This window comes from Polypterus senegalus, chromosome 1 (genome assembly GCF_016835505.1).
Source record: "Polypterus senegalus isolate Bchr_013 chromosome 1, ASM1683550v1, whole genome shotgun sequence".
NCBI classification, from domain to species: Eukaryota; Metazoa; Chordata; class Cladistia; order Polypteriformes; family Polypteridae; genus Polypterus; species Polypterus senegalus.
This window is the reverse complement of record NC_053154.1, coordinates 244744167-244771625: the sequence shown is the minus strand read 5'-3', so window position 1 is coordinate 244771625 and position 27459 is coordinate 244744167. Positions and strand designations below refer to the sequence as shown.

The window sequence follows — 27459 nt, the reverse complement described above, 5'->3', positions numbered from 1 at the left end:
TCCGGCGCAAGACATTTGTGGAACACAGTTGTTAAAAGTTGTTGGTCTAGTAGCGTGAGATAAAGCGCTATTTTTAACAGCACGATCTAATTTTATCTCTGGTCTACAGTACAGACGCTTTCCACCAGAAGACCGGCGGTTGTCACGTATTCTCGCGAGGTCATTCGAGAAGTAGCACAGCGCGTGTGACGTCATCACGCGGCTGCGTCCTTTTGCGTAACGACGTCGTTTGCGTCGGGAAAGGGGGCGGAGAGTGGGAAGTGGTTGTGTTGTGTGTATTTGGCAATATTAATCCGTTCGGTTCGACGTCGCTAAAGGTTAACGTACCGGTTTGATGTTTGTTCGAACTGATGAAAGGTTACGAAGCACACTTTGGCTCCTCTCATGTAGCTGTCAAACCAGAAGGATACACTTGTACCAATGGAGGTGATGGAAAGTCCTCTCAATCTCGTAAGTTTGGATATTTGTCAGTTGCACCGCCTCTCAATGCATCGTTGGTGTTTAAGCGAAAACAAAGACCTGGCTATTTGAGTCAACATAAACAGCACTTTCTTGCGAGTGGTCTCAAGTCCTGCTGGCTCAGAGAGGCAGCACTGGCTTCTTTCTGGGACCATTGGGAGATCCTGACTTGCGGCTGAGTACCTGACAGTTTGCGATAGCACTGGCAGTTTACCGGCTTTGTTGTTCGTAACTTTATTATTGTGGCTGGCCTGTATTTTCTTATGAAATAATTCAAAATAACCTCCTAGTAACCGTTTTTTTTCTTTTGGGTGTTTCACATACACCATTGGATTGCTGGACAGTAAACTACTTTGGATTTTTTTAAATGTTAATACGCGTCCTTAAAGTACACCATTTAAAAGTTAAGGCGCGTGCATGTGTGGCGTGTTACATTGTCATGAAAAAGTCACCAGTCTGCATATTGAAATTTCTCAGACAATAGGTATAATACCGTCTTTTTGGAGAAGCAGGCTTTTTTTCCTTAACATGTAGGTGTGTCTCAAACAGTGGTTACTCGGTGTAAAATGTCTTTTCATGAGCTAAGATTTAACACATTTAGAAATATAGGGTTTTCCAAACATTGCATTTGGCTATTAACCATTAGGTCTGATGGATTTACTTGTGAAACTTTCCTGGCAATATAGACCTCTCTTGAGAAAATCATTAACAGATCAGGTGCTATTGAACTGTTTGGCTCCCAGAGGATTTTCTTTTTCTGAAAACATTGCATAAATAATAATATATCCTATCATGATGCAAAGGGTTAGAAAGTAACCCTGCCACATTGCAGTGCATAAATCCTCCTTCAGTTCCCAGTAGCATTCCGTGTGATGATTTCTTGGTTACCCCATTTCATCCAGTAATCTGTTTGTAACTTGCAGCCCAAGGATGCAATTTCAAGTTAATTGTTGGTTCTAAATTTTGAGTTGCAGTGTGCTTTTTATCTTACTGTTTTCTTACCTATGGCCGGTCTATGCCCTTGTTTTGTTCTTGATTGAATTTGTTGGAGCTCCGAGACACATTTATTATCCTTTTCTGTTTAAAGTTGGGGTGGGGAGAGGGGTTGCATAATAGGTTAGGTCTTGGAATTTCTTCCTTAAAGATAACATGACATTAAATGACCTAATCTGTGAGAATTATTATACAATTGAATTTGTCATTTTTTGTCAATTAGTAGTCTGTCATTAGTTTAACATAGTAATACATTTTATTTTTATAGCACCTTTCCCATTATGCTCTTTATTCTGACGTCTGAGCGTGTGTGTCACCTGTAGTTCATAACTTTGATGGTGCATAGCTAATGGATCTGCAGTCTTTTCTCAGACACATTTTAATGTGTTTTGCTCTTTAGTTATTTATTCATTGTATTTTTAAATACCAGAAGTACTTTTTGGAGAATGACTCGCTGACTTTTTTGTTTTTTGTTTTTTTCCTTTTCCTTCAGGCTCATCAGCAGAGCAGAAAAGCAGATCGCTTGGTGGCTGTAGGGAGATATGAGGAAGCAATCTCCTGCCATGGAAAAGCTGCTGGTTAGTCCATTATTGGGTGAAATGCATGTTATTAATTTAGTCTTCTAGTAGGCTGTATAAAATTCTTAATGGTAGGCATAACCTGTTATTTTTAACAGAATAGTGAGAAATCGGCATATGAATTCAGTGTCTTACAGTATAGCTTACCTGTCATATGAAACACCCTCTGCATTTTAATTAATTTCAGTATTTTGATATTAATTTAAAAAAAATTACTAGTGGTAGCTTGTGTTGATGCATGATTTTTTTGAAATAGTAAACCAGATTTCAAATTTTAGGCACTGACAGTGTAAGAAAACTACAAAATTAAGATTGTGGTTTAAGTTTAAAATATATTAACATTGTATTTATGCTTACATATATAGATTCTGTTTCTTGCATGCCTGAAATGCCCAGGCATAACAATCCTGTGCCTGACATTAGACATAGGTTATGTTCAACATTATCGCAACATACATATGTTGCTTTACACTAACATTTTGCCATTTACCACTGTAATCCTGATGATACGGTGGTGCAGTGGGTAGCGCTGCTGCCTCGCAATTAGGAGACCCGGGTTCGCTTACCTGGTCCTTCCTGCATGGAGTTTGCATGTTCTCCCCGTGTCTGCGTGGGTTTCCTCTGGGTGCTCCGGTTTCCTCCCACAGTCCAAACACATGCAGGCAGGTCTAATGCACCATTTTGCAGATTCTAAATTGTCCCTAGTGTGTGCTTGGTGGGTGTGTGCGCCCTGTGGTGAGCTGGCGCCCTGCCCAGGGTTTGTTTCCTGCCTTGCGCCCTGTGTTGGCTGGGATTGGCTCCAGCAGACCCCCTGTGACCCTGTAGTTAGGATATAGTGGGTTGGATAATGGATGGATGATACAGTGAGCCTGTAGCCAATGTCAGGTCTTGGATTTCTACATGTCCATTCCAGCTGCTAGAAAACCACACTCCCAACAAAGCTGAATGCTACCTTGTGGCACCTCCTAACCATGGTGTCTTGAGTCTTGAATCTTGGATAAAATGCTTTTGTTGGCAATGAATGTCTTTAATTTTTTTGTAGAGGTATCCTAGTGTTTAATACTATCTAACTTGTATGCAAACTGTCTTCTGTTTCACATCTAGTTGTTCCTTTGAATTCAGTGTGCATAATTAAATGCCTTGTGGTATATTTTCTAAAATGTAGAGCATAAATGATGAATAGCAATGACAATGTGAAAGTACTTTTATTCATTTTTAAATAAAAACAAATACCAGTATTAGTTTTCAGTATCTCTGAACTGGATAAGGAGGTTAGAAAATTAATGGGTGGATTATTTAAAGTAAATGTAAAAAGTACTTCCTACAAAACTACTTCTTACAATAGGGATAAATACTTTAGAAAGTCTCCGTATAATAATTCTTATAAAGTAACAACACGATAAGTTGTCCAGCACATCAAAAACGTACTCTGTAAAAGTTAAAATAGGCAAACTCGACATGAAAGATAAAAACAAAGCTAGCAATACATTATTTCAGCAGCTGTGGGCTTCCTGATGAAGGGTCAGTACCTGAAATGTTATTTCTGACTGATAACACTCTTAACTCTTTGTCATTAATTTTTAATTTTCACAAATGATCTTGTTTCTTCATATTTGCGTGCTGATACCACCACTGTTCAGTCCAATCTTATCCAAAAATAAAATCTCACACACACGTACAGTAAATAAAATAGTGTAGTTGAGTTGAATGCTGTGTTTTTCATCATTGTGATTTCATTTTTTTACGTGTTTATGTAAATTAGTTATTGCCTTAAACAGTTTTAATTTCTCTGTTAAGAACATTCTGATAAATAAAAATACAGTTGGAAGTATTTCTGTCTGACGCCACACTGATAAGCTGTTAAACAACATGTGCCTCCTACTCTTCTTGCCTTTTTGACCAAGTAATCTTAGTGATGAGCATTTCGGGTTCATAACATGGTGCCCACTAGGAGTTTTTCTTGTTAATAAAATTAAAATGTGCACATACCAGTCTCATATACTAATATTTAGTATGATGAAAGACAACATTTATTTATATAGCACAATAGATTTTTATGGCTAAACTGTTCAAGGTACACTGCTTTCATAAATGTAAACATTTTGCCTTTCCACATGATTCAAATTGTTTTAATTTCTATGTTTGTTTAGAAAAAACAATCTGATTTTTTTTTTTTTTTTTCTTTAACCTATGATGCAGAGTTCTTATTGTCTCTCTCTCTTTCTGTCTTATACTAATACATGCAAGTGTGGATTATTGGTAATTGTAAATTTACCCTATTGAAATGAGTGTGTCTGACAGTGTATTAGTGCCCTTTTTGGGGCTATTTCCAGCATCTTCTTCAGAAGACTGAGCATACTCAATGGGCTACTTGAAGGAAATCAAGAATTGTCAAAGTTCATGCTCTGTCATAATGAATGTGATTAGAAATTCCTTATGAACTGTATGTCAGATGCTTCCACTCACTCTCATATTCTTTTGGTAGCTACACAAAGTTTATAACCATAGATGCACACAGGGAAGTAAATTTGACCAATTATTCTCGGATTTAGTTAGTTATAGTTACCTGCCTCTGTCAGGATCAATAATGATCATGGTCTCGCAATTGGCTCTACTCTCACTCATAAACAATACCTTGGGTACATAAGCTTCTCCACGTAACTGTAGTTGCTTTATGTTAACTACTCTTCTGAGAGGGGAAAATTACCTCAGGTTTGGAAACCTTAATTCTAATCCTGAATGTAAGGACCACTCCTGCAAATCATGTCAGTTCATTTACTAGATCACAGCCTTGGAAAAGAAAGCATAATAATCTGAAGGTGATAGGAATACAGTAGTTAGGTTACCAAAATCAATATTTTCCAAGCCTTGTTTGTGCCTTAATATACATCCATGAAAATTACTGGAGCAAGCGCAAACAACTTCCCTAAAGGGGATAGCATATTTAACTTGAAGTCAAGAAAATAAAATGTATCTCTTGATTGAACTGCATACTTTGGCTGTATCTGTTTTCTTCTTTTGGCTGCTCCTGTTAGGGGTTGTCACAGTGGATCATCTTCCATATCTTTCTGTCCTGTGCATCTCGTTCTGTTACACCCATCACCTGCATGTCCTCTCTTACCACATCCATAAACCTTCGCTTAGGCCTTCCTCTTTTCCTTTTCCCTGGCATATCTATCCTTGGCATCCTTCTCCCAATATACCCAGCATCTCTCCCAGCCTCTCAAAGTACTCTTTCCATCTACTCCACACACTCTCCTCACTTGTGAGTACGTTTCCATCTTTATCCTTTATTACCCTAACCTGCTGCACATCTTTCCCAGCCCGGCCCTCTGTCTAGCCAATCGATACTGGTCCTTTTATCCCTCCTTAGTGTCCAACGTCTCATACACCTCATCATACGCCTTTTCTTTAGCCTTCGCCACCTCTCTGTTCACCTTGCGCCTTATCTCCTTGTACTCTTGTCTACTTTCTGCACTTCTCTGACTATCCCACTTCTTCTTTGCCATCCTCTTCCTCTGTATACCCTCCTGTATTTCCTCATTCCACCACCAGGTTTCCTTTTCCTCCTTCCTCTTTCCAGATGTCACACCAACCACCTTTCTTGCTGTCACCCTTACTACATCTGCTGCAGTTTCCCAGCTGTCTGGTAACTCTTCACTGCCCCCCATTGCCTGTCTCACCTCCTCCCTAAACTCAACCTTGCAGTCTTCCTTTTTCAACTTCCACCATTTGATCCTTGGCTTTGCCCTCACTCTCTTCCTCTTCTCCAACGTTATCCTACAGACCACCATCACATGCTGCTTAACTACACTTTCCCCTGCCACCACTTTGCAGTCTTTAATCTCTTTCAGATCAACTCTTCTGCATAGGATGTAATCTACTTGTGTGCATCTTCCTCCACTCTTGTATGTAACCCTATGTTCCTCCCTCTTCTTAAAATACGTATTCATCACAGCCATGTCCATCCTTTTGGCAAAATCCACTATCCTCTGACCTTCTTCATTCCTCTCCTTGACACCATACCTACCCATCACCTCCTCATCTCCACAGTTCCCTTCACCAACATGCCCATTGAAATCCGCTCCAGTCACCACTTTCTGTCCCTTGGGTACACTGTTCATCACTTCATCCAACTCACTCCAAAAATCTTCTTTCTCACCCATTGCACACCCAACTTATGGTGCATATGCACTAACAACATTCATCATCACACCTCCAATTTCCAGCTTCATAATCATTACTCTGCCTGACACTCTTTTCACCTCTAAAACACTCTTGACATACTGTTCCTTCAGAATAACTCCTACCCCATTTCTCCTCTCATCCACACCATGATAGAACAATTTTGAATCCACCTCCAAGCCACCTGGCCTTACTCCCCTTCCATTTAGTCTCTTGCACGCACAATATATCAACCTCTCCCCTTACCAGTCATACCGCCAACATTCAAAGTTCCTACCCTCTTTTCCACTCTATTTACTTTCCTCCTCTCCTCCTGCCTCCGGACACGTTCAACCCCCCCGACCCCCTTCTTCTGCTTCTTCTCTGACCAACAGTAGCCCAATTTCCGCCAGCACCCTGTTGGCTAACAGTACTGGTGGCGGTCGTTTTTAACCCGGGGCTCAATCAATTCGGTATGGAAATTTGTATTGTTGTCCGCATATTGATTTGACAAAATTTTACACCGGATGCCCTTCCTGACGTAACCCTCCCCATTTATCCGGGCTTGGGACCGGCACGAAGAAACAACACTGGTTTGTGCATCCCCTGTGGCTGGGTTTGGCTGTATCTTATTTCTGAGGAAATATTCAAAGAGTGTACCATTTGGCATGCTTACAGGCTAGTACTATACGCAAGCAATATATTTAGAGTGACAGTCAACAGCAGCGTGTGTTATCTCCTTTTTAAAATATATTACTCAAATACTGTATTGTTTACTAAAATTAGTCCAATCAGTATCCTAGCTTTACTCTGCAACTAGTGTATTCTGGGAGAAAAAAAATGCTATATGAAAGAATTTTCAGCAGACCTTAATCTAATCCTGTATTTTTCAACCTGTGGTAAATGTACCAATGGTAGTATGCAAGAGAACACACACAAACACATAAATGAAGGAGAGAGATACCCGACTATGATTTGAGGGAGAAGATACGTTTTCAAGGCCAAAAGCTTTATAACCAGTTTATCTAATTTGGGATTGTTGGATGCAAGTGTCTATCATGGCTGCAGTAAGTGTGAATTGTTACATATGTTCATTCCGAAGTAAAATTTATTTAGCTAGTAATTCAAATCTTCCACATTACCATGACATTTGTGAAATCGTGGTGCACAGGACAAATCTCTAAAAATACGATTTGATGCTTTAACTGAAGCACAAAATAACCGAGACAAGCAGATAACATTTCAACTAAAACACAATTAACTAAAATTGAACCAGCAAACACATTTGTGACTTTCAATAGTTTTTCAAATCAAAATAATGTGCATTAGTGTAGCAACTAAAATGTGCAAACCTTAGTGAAAAGATGCATATTTTGGATAGTACACAAATGATTGCAATGAAGCCTCCAGTAAGGAGTAGATATTGTCTAGTTCAGTGGCAAATTCTGGTTTAGTACATAGGCATAAATAATAAAACAAATATGATCAGTTATAAGTTTGTGAGGCATTTTGAAAGCTACACAACAAAGGCTTTTTACAGGAATTATAATATAATAATCCTAAGATGTTTTATGACTATTAACAGTAATCCTCATCATACTTAATTATTCTCAAATATATTAAAGCTGTGACATCTGAAAAAGAAGGGGAAGACTTCAAAAAATGTTACTGTTGTTTTTAAGCAGTATTTGTTTCAATTAATGAACAGAAACGGTAAATTTAATAAAGTGTGTGCACATAGGACTCTGAACAAATCTAAATCCTATTATGTGATATCCTCTACTGTTGAATTCTTCTCTGTATTTCTTTTCCACTATTGTATTGTATTGAGGATTACTTGTGTTCTGTTCTGTGTAGTGAATTTCCCCTTGGGATTAATAGATAGATACTTTATCTACTGCATTGTATTGTATTTACCCCATTTTTTGACACCCTTGTGAAGCATATTGTTTAATATAATATGCCTATGTCTGCAAATGGCTAGGATAAAATCAAACAGGTTTCATTTGTTAATCACAGGGACATGTTGTGAACACAGGAGAGCTGACAAATGAACCAATGAATTCTCATCTGGAATTAAGTTCTTAGAATGTTGAAACATGGAATAAGGAACACGTTTTGAACCTCACAAGCAGACAAGAAGCTTGTCTGTTTGATGCCTTGTTTTTTACATACCCTAACAAAGTGGGGGTTAATGATTAAAAAGGCTAAGATTGTTGGTTAACCTACTGTAAATCGTCGTTCCATCAAGCAACATGCTGCTGGCTATCAGAAAAGGGGGAGAGCAGGAATGCTTGAAGATCAAAGCTTAATTGGTAAATGTGACATGGCATGTGTGTTTTTTTTTTTTTTCTTTCAGTTGTGTAATTTGACATGGTTTAACAAGATCAGTGTCTGCAAATCTGACATGCCCCACAACAAAAACATCGCCTAATTTGACACCGGTTTAACTGCGCCACAGTACCACCCTGAATTTCACAATTGCTCCAGCAAAGTAATCTCTTGTTACCACCACTGATAAGAACCCTTGAATGGAAAGAGAACGTGTTTAATGGTACCACAGAGTGACACTTGTATTAAAAGAGAATCGAGAAAACAGAGAATTACATGATTTTAGGGCAGAAGTAAGAATTAGGATTTATTTTTGACGGGTTGCCAGCACTACGATGAAATAGTGAAAAAACCTGGTTAGATTGTAAAGACCGTCTCATGAGTGTTCAGTTTGGAATGAGGGATGTGTGCGAAGCTTAGAGCAACACTACTAGAAAATGGAGCATGATATGTGTAATATTACAGCAGCATTTACTTCAATTTTCTAACATAGTTTAATGTTAGTTAACAGTCATTCATGATCGGAAACCCTCGATTTATATAACTATTCTGCAACAATTAGCTTTTAAGGTATAATTATTCATTGTCTTTCGGTAATCTGTGTATGGTTTGTAAAGATTCATGTGATACTGCAGGCAGCTACAACGCACTTTTAAATAAAAACAGCAGGGGAAATTCATAATCTATAAATCCAGTCAAGTCATTTCCTCTCATTTTTTCTAAGCATGTCCAACTGTCCACAACCACAGTGCCTGCTTCCTGACCAAGAGTTATTTCTGCAATCTTGTTCTGCTAATATTGTATGCTTGCATAACAAGAAATATGTAGTCCATTGTCATAAAGCAGCTGAAATGCAAGAGGTGCCTTCGTTTGACTAAGCGTACAGCTTGTCACAATAAATATCACTTTTTTAAACACAAGGCATTTACTGTATGTTTCTGTATATTTTAACAGATTCGAATTGTGCCAATTTTAGGACATGATCCACATCATGAGAGTAGTTTTAACGTCTTGCCTGTTTACCAGAATCCTCCGACTTTTATTTTGAAAAATATATAAGAAATGTTAATAAAAGCAGCTGTCTGAACCTTTTTAAAAAAAAACAAAACTGCCTGTGATCATTTAATTTGTAGATCGCACAGATGAATAGCACATGTTGTCACAGTCACTGTTTCATTGACTTCAGGTTCCTATAGCCGCATGATGCCAATATATCTATATTCTTTCAGCTGCTTCCGTTACTGGTTGCCACAGTGGATCATCTTCTCCCATATCTTTCTGTCCTCTGCATCTTGTTCTGTTACACCCATCACCTGCATGTCCTCTCTCACCACATCCATAAACCTTTGCTTAGGCCTTCCTCTTTTCCTTTTCTCTGGCAGCTCTATCCTTAGCATCCTTCTCCCAATATACCCAGCATCTCTCCTCTGCGCATGTCCAAACCAACGCAATCTCACCTCTTTGTGACTTTGTCTCCCAAATGTCCAACTTGAGCTGACCCTCTAATGTACTCATTTCTAATCTTATCCATCCTCGTCACACCCAGTGCAAATCTTAGCATCTTTAACTCTGCCACCTCCAGCTCTGTTTCCTGCTTTCTGGTCAGTGCCACCGTCTCCAACCCATATAACATAGCTGGTCTCGCTACCGCCCTGTAGACCTTCCCTTTCACTCTTGCTGATACCCATCTGTCACAGTCCTGACACTCTTCTCCACCCATTCCACCCTGCCTGCACTCGTTTTTCACCTCTCCTCCACAATCTCCATTACTCTGTACTGTTGATCCCAAGTATTTAAACTCCTCCACCTTCGCCAACTCTACTCCTTGCATCCTCACCATTCCACTGACCTCATTCAACTACCAGGTTTCCTTTTCCTCCTTCCTCTTTTCAGATGTCACGCCAAGCACCCTTCTTGCTGTCACCCTTACTACATCAGCTGTCTGGTAACTCTTCATTGCCACCCAGTGCCTGCCTCACCTCCTGCTTAAACTCAACCTTGCAGTCTTCCTTTTTCAACTTCCACCATTTGATCCTTGGCTCTGCCCTCACTCTCTTCCTCTTCTTGATCTCCAACATCATCCTACAGACCACCATCCTATGCTGCTTAACTACACTTTCCCCTGCCACCACTTTGCAGTCTTCTATCTCCTTCAGATCAACTCTTCTGCATAGGATGTAATCTACTTGTGTGCATCTTCCTCCACTCTTGTATGTAACCCTATGTTCCTCCCTCTTCTTAAAATATGTATTCACCACAGCCATGTCCATCCTTTTGGCAAAATCCACTATCCTCTGACCTTCTTCATTCCTCTCCTTGACACCATACCTACCCATCACCTCCTCGTCTCCACTGTTCCCTTCACCAACATGTCCATTGAAATCCGCTTCAGTCACCACTTTCTGTCCCTTGGGTACACTGTTCATCTCTTCATCCAGCTCGCTCCAAAAATCTTCTTTCTCACCCATTGCACAGCCAACTTACGGTGCATATGCACTAACAACATTCATCATCACACCTCCAATTTCCAGCTTCATAATCATTAAATAATTCATAATCTCTGCCTGACCCTCTTTTCACCTCCAAAACACTCTTGACATACTGTTCCTTCAGAATAACCCCTACTCCATTTATCCTCCCATCCACACCATGATAGAACAATTTGAATCCACTTCCAATCCACTTGGCCTTACTCCCCTTCAATTTAGTCTCTTGAATGCACAATATAATTCCTTCTCTCCAATATATATATAAAACATAAAGATGGATAAAGATGTCAAATAAGTAATATTCATGATCTTTACTAGGAAAATACATTTTTCCCTGTTTTGTTTTTAATATATTGTATTAAGATATTGTTTTTATTTGCTGTCTAATTCGGTTTTTAAACTTTTTTTTTGCAGGTGGAAGGGGGTATACAGTAGTAAATGATGAGGATTTCTGTAAAAATTTGCTTGCTGATTTATGTAAACGAAACATTTTTTTTTTTCTTTACTATGCTTCAAAATTGGCACCTAAGTTTGCTTAACTAAAGCACAACATCTGATTGAAAGGAGTATTTTTAATTTTTAAGTTTCAGTCCCTATGTGATAATTCACCATTATGTAGTCAACGAACAGATGTTAGTTGAAGTATGTAGACTTGGGGGGTTTCAGTTTTGCTAAACATGGTTTCACATGTTCCACTGCAGGTTAAAATACCAACACCAAAAAGTTCAGCTGAACCACGTGGACCAGTGCAGTGGTGCTGAGGGCCCCTGTGGCTGCAGAGTTTGTCCCAACCAATTTCTTCTTTGAATTAGATTTCTTCCCTCTATGTTATTTGTTTTTGGTATCAATCTAGAAATGAAAACTGATTATGCTAAATTGTCACTAAATGAAGGGCAAAATTTCATTTTGGATCTGTGAGAGTTCTTTTTTTATTATTTTTTTATTTTCTGGTTATCGGAGTCAATATTAACTAATAGATTTACCCTTTAGCATCTAGCATACTATGTTGTTTGCACTGGTATCTACTCTGCTTGTCATTGTCGTCAGTTTTTAGATACAACCAAAAGAGAGAACTCCACCTAAAACATAAATAAAAAGAAAATGACAAAGTAAATCATTTAAAGATACATTAGTGTGAGATTTATAAGAAATATTTGTAATTTTCTGATCGCAAAATAAGAAAAGGAAAAATGTCAGCTAAGTAGACAGTAAATTAATTAGAAGCAATAATGATTTACTGCTCCATTGCACAGATGCATGAAAAACTTGGGAGCTGCAAAGCCGCAACTGCACGGCATGCTCTTGATTCTGATAACACTAGCATTACTAGTGTTTTAGCAGATTTTATGTGCCTTCTGAAAAAGCATTTCAGCTCTTGAAAAAATATATTATGCAGTATGTTAATTATATTTTAAAGATTGAGTACACTAAGATGCCTCCTGAGTGTGCATTTTGTTTGTGTCTTCAAAAACACCATGCATAGAATGCTTGTCTTAGCCAAGTGAATTTATCCTTTCACATAATTAACATTAAATCTTTTATTTTAGTGGCATTTCATGAAAACAATTGTAACGCTTTTAGTTCAAATTTCCGTGTTTTGTAAGTTAAGGTTTCCTGTTTCAAAAACAGACGTGGCAATGTTTTAAGCAAATTAAATGTTTACATTCCCAACATAAATCTGGTAATCTTTTTAGTGAGCAGCTGATCAAATTTGTCTAAGAAAAATCCAATGTGTTCACTTTTAGAACTGAATTAAAAATAAATTTTATATTGAGGATTGAAGTTAAATTAATTGGAGGGGGGAATGCATCTATTCATTGGACTATATAAACCTAAAAAAATATTGCTTTTTCACCTTTTTGTTAGACTTTAAGCATGTTGCATTTTTTTCTTTTCAGTACTGTTTGTAGTTTGATATCTTATGTAATCTTTTATTTATTTTTTCTCTTAATAGTCCTGTGTTTTATTTCATTTTTTCCTTGCAGAATTACTCAGTGATGCCATGAAGCTGACACAGTCTGAGCAGGTAATTCTTTAAAACTAAAAGCCACAATAATTGCAAGGAGAAATCTCAGCAAACAGCCCTACACTGTAACGGAAATGTCACAAGTATAGAGTTCAGTGTTTTAAGAAAAATGTGCGTTTTTAACTAGGAGTGGTGTTTTAAATGCAACAGAATGAAAACTCAGCTTACCATAGAATGATATTGCATTATAAGTATAACTTCTTCAGAACTCTTGACATTTTATTGATTTACCCGATGCATTTAAGTTATTAATTTTGATTAACCAATCCATCTGTTCTAAGTGTGGTGAGGGAAGGCTGAAGTAAAGCTAGGCAGACATTTTGGGGAGAACTCTGAGAATCCTCCTGGTGTTAGAAGGCCAGTAACAGTACTAATCAGTTTACTATTTGCTTTGCATCCAAACATGTGCACGCATCAGTGCCTCATGATATCAACACTTATTTTTATAAATTAGAAATCAAGGGAGAAAAGTTTGGGGAAAAAAAAAAAAACACACAAGCTGTCTGCTGCTTAGTTCCCCTTACACTCACTAGGCTGCTGAAGTCTTACTGTTCTGATAGGCCCACTTCTGTTTGTTCAGTGCTTCCCTTTTATTACACCTTCGCCTGTTTCTTTTAATCTGGTGAATGGGCTGTTTGGTGGTGTTGTCGGGGCCTATATTCTCTTAAAGGTTCTATACAGTTTCTTTGCTATATGGGGAAACCTCTGATCACAAAAGAAACATATAATGGCACATTTAACCACGTTTTTAAATTAATACATTGTGTGCATTCAAGTAAGGGTGGGAGATATGATGACTTCTTGGTACAGATTGCCAAATGGTACATGTGTATCATCATTTATTTTAAAGCAGCTACCAAGTACTTTAACTTTTCATTTAGGAAGTTAAGAGAAATTCTTATCTGCCTTGTTTGGATTTAATACTCTTCAGGGCCAAAACAGTGGTTTCTGTTGCTGGGTGTGCACACTTACTGGTATGTGACATCACTGCTGCTTCTCCCTTAGAGCACTTTTAAACAAAAATTACAAAAAGAGCTTTACTTTTTTAGGCAACTTCTTTTAAAAATAAATAAATAAATAAAATAAAAAAAGAATCTTGGGATGCTATCTTCTGCCTGTCCCACAGCCCTCATGTTATTTTCTCCTGTTTGTATTTTGTGTGTCTGTATCTGCCTATTCTTGGAACATGTTTCTTTATTAATCCCCACTGCCTTGTTAAAATACTCTGGCCATACCAATTTGACTAATAAAGACACCTTCCAGAGAGTATTTGAGCAACCCTACTGCAAGCTTTTCTTCAGGGAGGGCGCTGAGTGTTTATGGCAATGCGTGGGATCATCCCTAAAGCCAGTCAATTTGTGATAGTTTACTTTTTGTTGACTTTTAACTAATGAAGTGATTTGTTTCCCCCTCTTCATAGCTGAGTGAAGTTTTTGTCCTCTGGGTGAATTCTTGGCTTTATACAGAAGCTCATTAAATACCTAACTAAATAAATAGGTAGATAAATGAATATAATACTGTATATACTCGCACATACACACTGTAGTCTGAGCATAACAGAATGACTAAAAAGAAAGAGAACGTCTGACATGGAAGTTACTGTCATAGTAAGGTATTATGCAACTGTATTGCTGTTTGTATGAACGAGCCCCAGTAGCATTTCTTGACACACTTCTTCTGAATCATTCATTGGCTGAAAGTACTCAATGTTAGTGTGTTAAGAGAATGGATGTATAGCATTATTCATAATGGCACTTGGATTTGTTTTCATTCTCTCCACTCTCACGGGTTCCAGAGTGCATCCCATAACTGAACTGGCCCCAGCACACCACATGGTAGAAAATCTCGGTGGCCATCAGAGTTCTAGAAGATGTGAAGGATGTCCCTTACCGCATTAATGGACTGCATTCTCCTAAAGAAAAAGAGCCTGCTTTGCCCTTTCTTATGTAGTTCCTCTGTGTTCCAAAACCAGTCCAATCTCTCATTAATGTGGACTGTCAAGTACTTACAGGAGTGGATCAGCTCTACATGCTCTCGTTGAATATGGACTTGACATAGAAACTCTTTGGTGTGTGCTAGTAACCAGTTCCTTGGTTTTGCTGATATAAGTTACAGATGATTCGTTCTGCACCAAGAAACTAATTTCTCCACTCTGTCTTATGCCCCTTATTATTACATTCCTTAAGTACAGAATTATCTGAGAATTTCTGCAAGTGAAGTGACTTGGTGTTATAGTCTGAGGTGTACAGAGAAAAGGAGATGGTACTGTTCCTTGTGATACTCCAGTGTTGCCTACATCCTTATCAGAGACAGTCCTTGAGTCTGCCAGACAGACAGTCAATTGTCCATACCACCATAGGCTCATTCACCTGCATATCTCTGAGCTTACCCCTTAACAGGGGTATTTGGATGGTATTGAAGCCACTGGAGGAAGAAAAAAACATATTCTCAGCTAGACAAATCTGGGAGCAGTTTGAGGATTAAGCCTTGTGGAACAGATAGATAATTGCATCCTTCACTCCTGTCTCTGCCCAATAGGCAGACTTCAGTGGGTCCAGGTGGTCTAGGAGAGTAAAACTCTTATAGTCCAGGACCAGCCTCTCTAGGTAATGAGACACCTACCTTCTTTGGATCAGGGACTGTGAAGGCTATTTTCCACAGCAGTGGAACTTTTTGGAGCCAGAGATAAACTGAGCAAGTCACAGAGGCTGTAATAACATTAGCCAGAATAGGTCTTAATAACTTGAAGACTGACTCCATGTAGCTTACTGCATTGTCTCCAACTTGGTCTTCAGTAACCAGGAGTTTTTGCAAAAAAAAATATTTAGCGCTTCAAATTTTAGCTGATGGAAATGCTAATTATCGATAAAATGTTGTACATGTCGACATAATATTTTTCCGTTTAACTTTAGCGCATAAATTCCATATCGATACTCAAAAACTACATTGGAAGCACTTTTTGTCAGAAAAAAAGGGTTTTAACGCAAATAAATGTGTCGCATGATACATTTTCATCACGTGCAATCAAAACGAGAATAGCGGAGCGGTTTGCATGGTCTAATGAAGAGACTCGTTATTTCTCGTGATGAGCCAATGCAGTAGCGGATAGGCTGGGTCTCCTGCTACTAAAAGGGGTACTTGAACTCCCTCCACATCAACTGTAGCCTGGGGGTGTCTCTCAGGATGTCTAAATAATACAAAAACCGCAAAGGTAGTTTACTGTGCCAGTCAAAATATTGAATAAACTGTGTGTTTCATTATCTAAACATTTTTTTCTTATTATTAAATGGCAGATGCTTTAGCATATATGAGAAATTCTCTCATTAATATTAACTTTAGTTTTTTTTTTTTTGATTAAACGTTATTTTGTATGTATTCAAATTTTTATTTTGTATGTATTCAAATTTAAGTTTTAATTAAAAACCTTAAGGGAAGCCGGTTACAGTACTAATTCAGTTGTTATCGCACTGAGAAGGGATGTTGAAAGGTAGGCTCACCTGTACAGATCCGATGCTGCAAACACAGCTGCATCATGGGCACTTCCAGGAGTGCCAATGCAAATGTCTCGTATCATGCACCTGTCGTTAACAAGGGCCTGGAGAACAATAGATGGCCATCCTTTGCGATTAATGTAATCGCGGTAGCCTTCCATCGGGGGAAGAATAGGCACATGCGTGCCATCCAGCGCACCATATTCTGTGGCACAAGATGCACCAAGGAATTGCGATATGCAATTTCATTGGCCTCCGCTACAGTCGGAAGTCTGATATAACGCTGCATTAATTTTTCTTTAATAGTGGTGCACACAACATATACACATCGATGGACGGTAGTTTTACTAACCCCGAAAGTTTCTCCAACTACTCTATACTCAGCGCAGGTTGCCAGCTTTTAAATGGCAATGGCAATCCGCTTTTGGGTTGGAAACGGTGGTCGGTGGCAACCTGTGATGGGCAACATCAGGACTGATGAATCCACACAACATCTCAAACGTCGGCCGTGTCATTCTAAAATGTTGCAGCCAGAGATTTTCTGTGAAGTGTCTCCCCACCACCTCCTCCAAGAAGGTCTTATTCCGTCGTCTCTCCCATACCCGTGGGTTTCGTCGCACTGGGGTACTTTCTTCGAGCTCTAGGGCTACCAGACAAGCAACTACTTCATTCTGCTGTCGTCTTCAGATATTATGTACAATTCCAATTATTTGTGAAACTGAAATAACAGTAAGCTGGCAAATTTCAAAAAACTGTCTGAATAATCTCTCCATTTCTTTGTTTAGTGGAGGGGGTGTAACGTGGAAAACAAAAGGTAGATAATTTGCGACATACACAAAATTATGTATGGAAACGGCTCAAGGGCAGATTTTTTTTCGCGATGCAACAAAACTTATGCGACAGTTCGTTTTGGAGGGGATGACGTCATCACGCACACCATTTTATCGATAAAAAGCCAGTTGGATGGAAACAGGCTGGAGACAGCAAATTTCGCACATTTTTTTTACGTATATTCTGTTTGTCGATAACAAAACGTCGCAAAAAACTGGATGGAAACTTGGCTATTTATAGTCAGCCCATACTGATTGTTAGAGGTGGACTTGTCACTGTCAACTTCACTTGATGATGTAGGAGTTGTTGATGTAGTAAGGATGGTGTGAGGGGACTGGTCATTGGAAGAAGGTGGCAGTGGTTCAGGGCATTCACTTTGTTTACATGTGCCCAGTCCATCCCAGACACATCTAATGTTGTTATTCTGAGTGAGATTGTTTTCCAGTTTACCTTTGTTAGCATCCTTTCCTTCATTTGAGTTTTTCTTAAGCACTCATTGTGTGTCCTTCAGAGCCTCTTTGTCTCTATAGTTGAATGCTCTCTCTTTTTTGTTCAGTAGAGTTTTTAACTCCTCATTAGTCCAGGGCTGCTTGTTTGGAAAGCAACACACTGTCGTTGAGAGTACCACTGTGTCAACACATAAGTTAATATAGTCTGTAATGGACTGCTTAAATCCTTGATATTAGCCCCATGTGACTTGCACATTATTTCCCAGTCTGTCATTTGTAAGCAGTCATTCAGAGCCATTTCAGCCTCCAAGGTCCAGTTCACTATTCTGGGGGTAACAGATTGCTGTCAAATAACAGGCTTTGAGCTGGACACAAGATAAATCAGGCTATGTTTAGATCTGTCTAAAGGTGCCAGGAGATTACACTTTAAGGTATTATTTGAATAGAGCAGGTCCAGCTTGTTATCTCCTAATGTGGAACAAGACACAAATTGATGGTAGTTTGTCATAGTTCCTTCCAAAGTCACATGGTTGAAGTCCCCACATAATATAATTGCAGGGTCAGAATGAGCCAACATTAGAGGGTTGGTAACAGAGTGAATCACTTCCATTGCTAAGTCCCCATGTGCTGAGGGAGGAGTATAAACATTACTAAGGGTGATGTAATCTCATATCCATGTTATTTGCCCAGGGAGGAATTCCAACAGCCATAAGTTCTATGTCTGAATTACAAACTGTAGTCACCGTCAGCAGCTATCCAATAGAAACGCTGCTGCGAAGTATTCTCGCAGGTGAAGGACTGTGTTTACAATTGAAAAGGGAGCAAAAGATTATGAAGCGAGTGACCACATACAAGCATATTCATAAGTGCAGCTACTGCGGAGACAAAGCACAGTGTAAACCTTAAGTTTAAATTAAAATTTATAGACAGACTGCCGCTGGCATTTGTCATGCCTACGACGAATACGATATTCACGAGATACAAGTTTAATGACAGGACGCAGGGTATAAATGAGACTTTTCATCACTTTGTAACGGAGTTAAAATTGCTGGTGAAGGACTGTGCTTATGCAAACTAAGATGAGATGGTCAGGGATAGAACAGTGTTTGGCACAAACTCAGCAAAGGTGCGACAAGAACTTTTAAGTGGTGGGTCTGAGCTAACATTACATAAAGCCGTGGACTTCGCGAGATCGCACAAGCACAGCTGAGAAGCTTCGATGCATGTACTCCAAGCGGCTCACGTGAACTGACTTTGCAGGACTGGGAAAGGTAAACCTGTGCATGTAGTGTGTGATGTCTCTGACACACTACTTCTCCGCTGCGAAGCGCGGGTATTTTGCTAGTATTTAATAAAAGCTTAGAGCCTTGCTTAGCTGTCCAGTTGGTGTGTACTCTTTTTTTCATAATGTGCAAGCTAACCTTACAAAAGCTGCATTCCGAATATCCAAGACCACATTGTGTATTGAGAGAATGACTTCAAATATCAAAATATGATATTCATGCTGTAGCACTCTTAAACATTTGTGCATCTTCCATTTTGATGTCTTCCAGTAATGAGCAGCACAGTTGCATTTTTGTGTGATAAACTGTAGCACCATCGCTCCGTATGTATTTGTCAACAATATAATGCTACAAAAATGTGAGATACCAGCTGGTTGCCTCAAACCTTTAACATGGATGTTGCTGTTGGTTTCTGTGTGGGTACTGGGCTGTCTAAAAGTAGATTTCTTTTTAGCTGAATTGAATTGCACTTTATGAAATACTGACTTGTGACTGACACTTAAAAATGGGGAATTTACATACTAGTTTATCAGTTGTCATGGTTTAGTAACCAAACCAATTGCTGTTAGTAGAGTTCATTCTTATAAAGTGCACCCTGTTAAACTTTGTAACGGCACATTTTAATGAATTAGATCTTTTTTGGAGCTGGACTACTAGTTGCAGCATGGCCATTTTAGCAGCTCCTGGTCTTTGTGTTACTTGTATAAGAGAATGATCGAGTAATGCAACATGGTTTGATTCAATCAGTTGCAGAGGGCTTAAACTTTATTTTTTCTGTATGAAAACCCCTAGCCCTTTGTTTTAAAATGATTTCCCATTTATTTTCCTAGGCTCGTCTGTCGTTGGAATTGCAAAGGGATAGCCACGTGAAACAGCAGAAACTGATAGAAGAGAAGTGGAAACGAGCTAAAAGAGAGAAACTCCGAGTATATCAGAGTGCTGCACTGACAAACAGGGAGACCACCACACTTCCTCAGCCATCTCTGAAACCTTCCTTGACTGCCCCCAGTGAACAGCAAGCCCCAGACTCTGCACTGGAGAGATTCAGCCCACTAGACCGAGAGTATGACACGTGGCTGTATCTTCTAAAGAACAAAGGGACAACCGTGGAAAGTGCATCTGGAGCTAAACACCTCAAGGATGACAAAACACGGCTGGAAGAACAAGAGACTGCCATTAATGACCTAAAAAAGCTTGTGGACTTCCTCTTGGATGAAAACGAGAAGCTAACTCAAGAAAATAAACGACTAAAAGCAGAAAACGCCAGGCTCAAGAAATCCCCGCTAGAGAGAGAACCTTATGCTGATGCCGACTTCGTGGAAAAGTCTGAGTTGTGGAGTCTCCCACAACCCTCGGAGGAGAGGAAGGCAAAAGACATTCCAATACCCAGTCTTCCTCCTTTGGAGATGCCTGCTCAGGCCTTCTCACTGGATGACCTTCCAGTGTTAGAGCTTCCAGAAGACATACAGAATGAACTTCAACAGCTAATGGACAGTCGGGTGAAGAGTGCCAGGGAGAAAGTGTAGTGCTTATGTGGAAAGGACTGCTGGGTGATGAGTGCGCTGAAAAGTGCTAGCCAGGCTCGCGTGTGAACCGATACAAGTTCTGCAGAGCTGCTTCGCTCTCCCGCAGGCAGTTGGCTGCACAGATGGCCCACTGGTTAGGCAGTTTTTGTTGTTTTGTTTTTTTTCCAGTACTAACTACATCTGTTTTCACTTCCAAGGTACTCCAGATGCTTTGGCTAAGAATACACAATAGTTGTGCCTTTGCTTCAGTTTTGATATGAACGCCTGTCTCCATAATCAAAGGGAATTAAAGAAATGAGTCCCTCTCATCGAAGAGAGCTTCTCAAAGAAATGACTTGCCATTCCACATCAGCACTGAGTGCAGCATCTCGATCACCTTTCAGAACGCAGGGAGTCCCCTGGCATTGTCGAGGGTTCAGTTGCATATGATGACTGAATTGGGAATTTGTCTGTTGTCCTGAGAAGTGACCATAAAGTTCCTAAAATGTAATTAAAATAATGAAGAGGTTTAAAAGACACTTTCTATTCCTCTTCTGGTTTGTTAGTCTTTCTACATGATTATCATCATCACTTTTTTTATTTTAATTGCTTAGAGTCACCCGGGCTCATTTTTGCTCATCGGCAGCGATGTTTACAGTTTTGAAAAGTGGAAATGCTTTTGTGTACTTTCACTCCCCCAGCCATCCTTTTTACTCCCGAATCAAAGGCGTTGCTGGAATGCTTGTGACGAGAATCACAGTGGGCTCTTGAGGAAACTCGTCGGATGTCAAACGGCCATTCTTCCTCGACACAGGGCCTGGTGTAATGGTGCCGTACTCTGGCTGCGTACTTTTCAGGAATCGATTTGATCACCTGAGCCTTTTGTCTTCAAAGGAGGAATCGACAAGGACTCTGTTCAGGGTTTTAACCGTATTTTGTACTCCTGGATTTACGGACTTGTGCCACATATTGGAATGCTTTTCACGTGATGCAAACTTCTCGAGCCAGTATGCTGGCTTTTATTTATGTTCTATAATGAGGGAACCAAATCAGCAATGTTTTGTTTTTGTTTTTTTATGTCTCAGTGATCAGTTTACATAACAAAGTAATCAGGGTGCATCAAGATTTTTTTTATTGACTGATATAAGATTTGTGTGAATTTGTCTAAACAAATTAACAATGAGTATGTATGTATGTATGTATCTCCAGGTTTAGTGATGCATGAATGGACAATGCTAGCATTATGCATATGATCTTAAAAAAAAAAAAAATAGACCATTTATTTGAAAGTTTCGGAAGTCTTTTTAGCCATCATTACGTTTTATTAAACTGTGTGGTAAGTAGGACATTTATCATTTGCAGTCAATGCTAGGGAAAAGTATTTGCACCCCAATGTCCTGTTTTTGCATCTTTTACAAATGAATGGCCTCCACTCTTTAGACAAAACGCAGTGTTGGCGAAAGGGGACCTGCGTGAGCACACGGTTTGCAGCCATTACTTTCTGTAGGTTTTCTGACAGTAGTGATGAGTGAAGCCTGCTGTGTTTGTGTCATCTTGTGTTTATCACAATCTTGGAAATGTGGAGGAGCTTTGCCAAAGTGCATTGAACTGGTTTGGAGTGTCTTGTAATGGTGCGAGGGAACAGTCGGCCAGTTATACTGCCAAACATGTGACCGTAAATTGTGAGGCAGCACCTCACCGCCATGTCTCATTTAGAGGCCATTAAAAGCCAGAACAGTAAGATTGCGTAGTCAGTGGCAGACTGAATTCACTAAGACTTCCCTCCATCGACTCGAGAGCAGCCAGTCGGCTCACTCACTCACCGCCACCACTACCAAATAAGCACAACGTTCACACGGGCGGGTTCCTCACTCCTTCCTGTTTGCGGCAACTGCAGGGCACTCTGGGTGGTACCGTTAAAGGGGTGGGCTCACCTGCAGGATTCCACACAAGTCCATACAAGGAGACACAAACACGCCGCCACATTTCCAGTTCCCTTCTCTGTGTGTGCTAATTTTTTAGCCAACGTTCTGTACCCCGGCCTGCACAGTGAATTTTGAGGAGCGTTATTGGTGAACACGGGGACGGGCGAACACACATTGTCGATTTCCACCAGTCAACACTGTCCATCTCCCATGTGAAAAAGTAATTGACCCCCATCATCTAAACACTTGGTTGCAACCCCTTCAATAGCAGTAATCATCACTAAACACCTCTTACAATTTGATCTCCTGCTCTAGCAGAATGGCAGCTCCTTCTTCTTTGCAGAACACAATAGTAGGATTATAAACAAGAACTGCTTCATTCTGCATCTCAGTTGGGTTCAAGTCACAATGGTGACTTGACCAATCTAAGGCTCGACTTTTCTTGCTTCTGAGCTTTTCATTAGTAGATTTACTGTTATGGTTTGGGTTGTTGTCCTGCTTCAGGTCACGGGCCGCTGACTGGCTATTTTCCTCAAAGAGTATTCTGGTAATGTGCAGAATTCATGGTGCCTTCAGTAAAGCCCTCCTAGGAATCTTGTTTACACTCCGTCTGTTTCTGATCATGAACACCTAAACATCACCCTTAGCTGAGGCTGGAGAGTCCTGCTGTTAGACCATTAGAACGATTTGTGACAAGAGGCAGCCATTCAACCCAACAAGTTTGTCCATCCTAGTCACTCAGTTTCTCTAAAATAACAACAGCTCGAGTCTACTGTCTACCACACTACCTGGTAATTTAATCCGTGGGGCGTTGGTTGTCTGTGTGAAGAAGAACTTCCAAATATTTGTGCCCTTAAGTTTCTGTCCATGTCTATAGTACAGAATTTATTTTAAAGTAATAATTGAGAGCCACTGTACAAATCACCTTCACAAATGTAAACACTGCAATCGTGTCGCCTCTTAATTCCTGTTTGCTTCAACTAAAAAGGGTTAAATCCTTCAGTCCCATGTCACAGCTCATAACTCACTCTCAGACCTGGAATTATTATTCACAGTAGCAGATAGTGAGGAGGAGTCCTCCATGACTCTCCGGTCGTTCTCATGAAGTGTCCCTTCCAGTTCTAAACCTCCTGCTCTCTGTTTAAATCTAACGTTTGTGCTTCCCACACGTCACACTTCATTTAGGTTACATTTTTTCTGCCACAAATCTGCCCAAGCCCGTGTACTGCCCGAGTCCCTTTGTAACGATTTAGCTGATTCTGCATCACCTTCCCTTCCACATAATATCATCTGCAAACTTAACCAGCGTATTGATTATAGTCTTGACTGGATCAGCTCTCTATTATAATAAAAAAAATCTTGGGAAGGGAGACGAGATGAGACTTTTTCAGAGAGATAATTTCATGTCCTGCGAGATGAGACGAGACTTTGTGCCAAGAGATTTAACCACACCCGGGGCCGGAAATAAAAGACAAAGAGTAGATGACAAAGTAGAATGTCATAAAGAATTCAAAAATGTTGGCACGATACATGTGCTGCTCTATTATTAGAGATAATGAAAGTACTAAAATTCAAAAGTCTCAAAAAACTGATAGTAAAGATCACATTAGTACAAGCAAACAGAAATTATTACTCGGTGAAATAACGGCACAGTGAAAAGAGATTGAATGTACTGTTCGGATTTAAACTTGTAAGTCGGCGATTTAGATTGTCTAATTTGTGTTGCCATCAGGGAAAAGTAGTGTTTCTTCCCAATGAAGAGGCGTATCCACGAGAATTAAAAGATTTGTGGTTTAGTGAAAGTGAAATCCCGCGAGACAAGACTTTAAGCAAATACAACCATGCAGACAGTTCAATCATTTCTCATTTGTGTGAATGCTTTTGTCAGACACAGTTCATGTAGAGAGAAAGAAACGATATTCAGTCACGGGCAGTTATGTGTTGTGTTGTCACAATATAAGACCAAACACGCAATCAAAATTCAATGCAATATGGACAAAAAGGTAAAAGTGAAAACAAAATATGGACATAGGTGATATGACAGAAGTATGTAGATAGTGTTTGGCTTTAAACTTTAAGTCGGAGACTTGTAGATCGTGTAATTCGTGTTGCCATCTGGGAAAAGTAGTGTTTCTTCCCAATGAAGAGGCCCACCCACGAGAATTAAAAGATTTATAGTTTAGTGAAAGTGAAATCCACAAACGTGAGCAACAGAGACGCTGATGCATGGCACAGGCAGGGGGGTTGGTGAGTGAAGCCCCCTAGTTTATTAAAAACAACAGCATGCCCAGCACTGATCCCTGAGGGACACCACATTTATCATCAGCTAGCTCTGAAAAAGATTCCCTCACCATAACCCTTTGCACCTCTCTTGAAATCCAGTATATTGGTGATGCATGATCTTCCATGTCTGATCTCATGCTCACTATTTGCTGACACACTTGCTCCATACAAGTGCTGCACAACGTTTTCCTTTATCCCTGCTTCCATTAGCGTACTTGTGATGCCCATTAACCTTACTGGCCTACAGCTACTTAAACAATCAGCCAGGTCACCTCTTTTAAACAATCAGATCATATTTGCTATCCTGCAGTCTTCAGATATGAATTCAGTGTGCAGAGATTTTCAAACCCACTTAGTCCTGAACAGGGTCACGAGGATTTTCTTGATCCACAGGGTTAAAGGCAGAGACAAACCCTGGCCAGGATGGCAGTCCATCACAGGGCAAACACACATGCCAGCCACACACACTTAGGCCAGTTTAGGACCCCCAGTTCAGCTGACCTGCGTGTCTTTGGACTGTGGGAGGAAACCCCAGGAGAACATACAAACTCCACTCAGCTCCCTGGGGTTACTGTGTGTACTCACAAACTTCCTTAAGCACTCGAGAATAAATGTCACCTGGTGCTGCTGATTTGTCACATTTCAGCCCATTCAATCCAAGCCGCACTTCAGCTTCTGCAATTTAAAGACCATGGAGTGCCTCCTTAGTAGCCCCAGTTACTTGTAGGAAGTATTTGCCATTTATTTTACAGTCGGTGTATCCTTGCCCACCTTTACCATTCCTAATACTCTTCACCTCCTTCCTGACTGTTCTTTACTACAAAAACAATCGACTCATCTCTTGTGGTCGTCTTTTGTTAATTTAGGTTTTTACTGTTCCTGAATTTTGGGATGAAACCCCAATTCTCCTCAAATGTCTCCACACTTCAAATTTTACCCCAATTCATCAAACTTGCCTCCTTAAGCATATCTGCTAAAAGTGGACCTTACTAAAATGAAACCTTCTTTCTGTTGTTGTTTGTTTTAGAATATGCAATTTGCCAAAACACTGAAACATGTGGATACTAATAGTTCCCTTCGGGGGGCTGTAAGACACTCCTAATAATCGACGCCAAACATCCTCACTAAAGATTGCATTTGCTTTGAAATTCTACGTAAACTTTTTCGCCCATCTCTTCAGTTTTTCCTAAATCCGTGTGCCACGCCAGGCCGTCTCTGTTGTTTCGTTAGGTTTCTGTTGTTCCTGTTATATCAAAGTTGGGTGCAGCTCCATGTAATCCTAACTCATTTATTTCATTCTTACTCCTCATTGCATTAAGGCAAGCAATGTTGTAACTTCTCATGTATTCCATTCTGGCACTTTTACTTTCAGATAAATTTACGTTACTGTCAGGGCTTAAAGTGGAAGCCGCTTACTGGTGACAGCCATTTTATTGCAATACAGTGACACTCGACTGATGAAGATGTGCAAGTTTCCCTGGCGCTCACAGGTACGGTGAAGGATCAGTTGAGGGGAGGGGGGCTGCTCCCCCTTTCAGTTTCATACTGGTGAATGCTGACCCCCCTTCAAGCACTAGTTACTCGGCACTTTGGTTTTTAAATTCTTGTGAAGTTCTGAACCTGCCCCGTCCTAAACTCCCTGTACCCTCATTCCCTACGTTTAACTAACCTACTCTTACACCTCAGCAATCCATTGAAACAAACAAATGAAACTGTTCATGACAGAATGGATCCCATCTTTCTAAGAGTAAACCTCTAAGAATAACCCTCTTTTCTACAAGAAGATCTCAGCCACAGGTTAAGTCTTCTGATCTCCTCAAACTTACCTGTACTGGCGCGTGGCTGTGACTGTGACTTTCTTGACAGTTTTAGGGTTTAGATTGTCTCCTATGTCTTTAAACTTGGATTGCACAACTGAAAGCCAGACCTTATGTGTGTCATTTGCTTCAACATGGATGATGACAATTGAATCCATCACTGACCTGGCCAACAGCCTGTCCACCCTCCCAGGGATCGCTCTATCTATCTGAGCACCCAGAATGACCATCTGGGTCTCTGGAGCAAAGCTGCATGTCCCTCCCTCCAGTAATGCAATTGTTTGGACGATCTTCTGGAATCCTCTGTGTCTTCTTGAAGGAGTCATCACTGTGGCCCTGGGGTAACAATGGCAGGCTGGCCCCCTAGGGGACTCTTCTCTGTTCCAGACATTCTCCATTTAGAGGTATATTGCAGTCTGTCCTCGTCTCTTCCTGAGTTCTCTTCGCTCAGTCTCATGGTGTGTCAGTGTGAACTGAGGTGAGGTCTACATTTGGCCGAGTTTAATTATCAATTAAATGGTTAACTGACAAACCAAATGGACAACCAGGTGGCAAGTCACAATTAAAAAATCCCTTTCATGTTCATTCCTGTTCCTTTTATCACGTGTTAACATTATGTTGAAACATCTTGAGACCATTCACTATGACAAATAGCAGGAAGGGGAACATATTTTCTCACAGTGCGGTGTGTATCTACTCTACTAAAGTGTGTGTTTGTGTTGGCCTGGTCCCTCTGAGCAGTCTGATTGGTCAGTTTGCCTTTGGCAATGCAATCAACAAGAGGAAGTGCAGGCCGAGAGAAGCCGAGACACACGAGGAGGAGTAAAGGCACAGA

The 27459-nt window shown here is 40.0% G+C and overlaps 1 protein-coding gene across 1 annotated transcript; it reads left to right on the top strand.

The window, feature by feature from the left end:
* Window positions 1-250: 250 nt before the first annotated feature.
* On the top strand, window positions 251-22008 carry nrbf2b (nuclear receptor binding factor 2b). Its single transcript, XM_039771180.1, has 4 exons — window positions 251-450; window positions 1946-2030; window positions 13000-13040; window positions 19925-22008. The coding sequence occupies exons 1-4, from the start codon at window positions 421-423 to the stop codon at window positions 20618-20620; spliced, it is 852 nt and encodes a 283-aa protein (XP_039627114.1). The 5' UTR covers window positions 251-420; the 3' UTR covers window positions 20621-22008.
* Window positions 22009-27459: the final 5451 nt, after the last annotated feature.

Coding starts and splice junctions, on each gene's coding strand:
- nrbf2b (XM_039771180.1), top strand. CDS start 421: ATGGAGGTGATGGAAAGTCCTCTCAATCTC. Junction 451..1,945: donor TGGAAAGTCCTCTCAATCTC/GTAAGTTTGGAT, acceptor CTTTTCCTTCAG/GCTCATCAGCAGAGCAGAAA. Junction 2,031..12,999: donor CTGCCATGGAAAAGCTGCTG/GTTAGTCCATTA, acceptor TTTTCCTTGCAG/AATTACTCAGTGATGCCATG.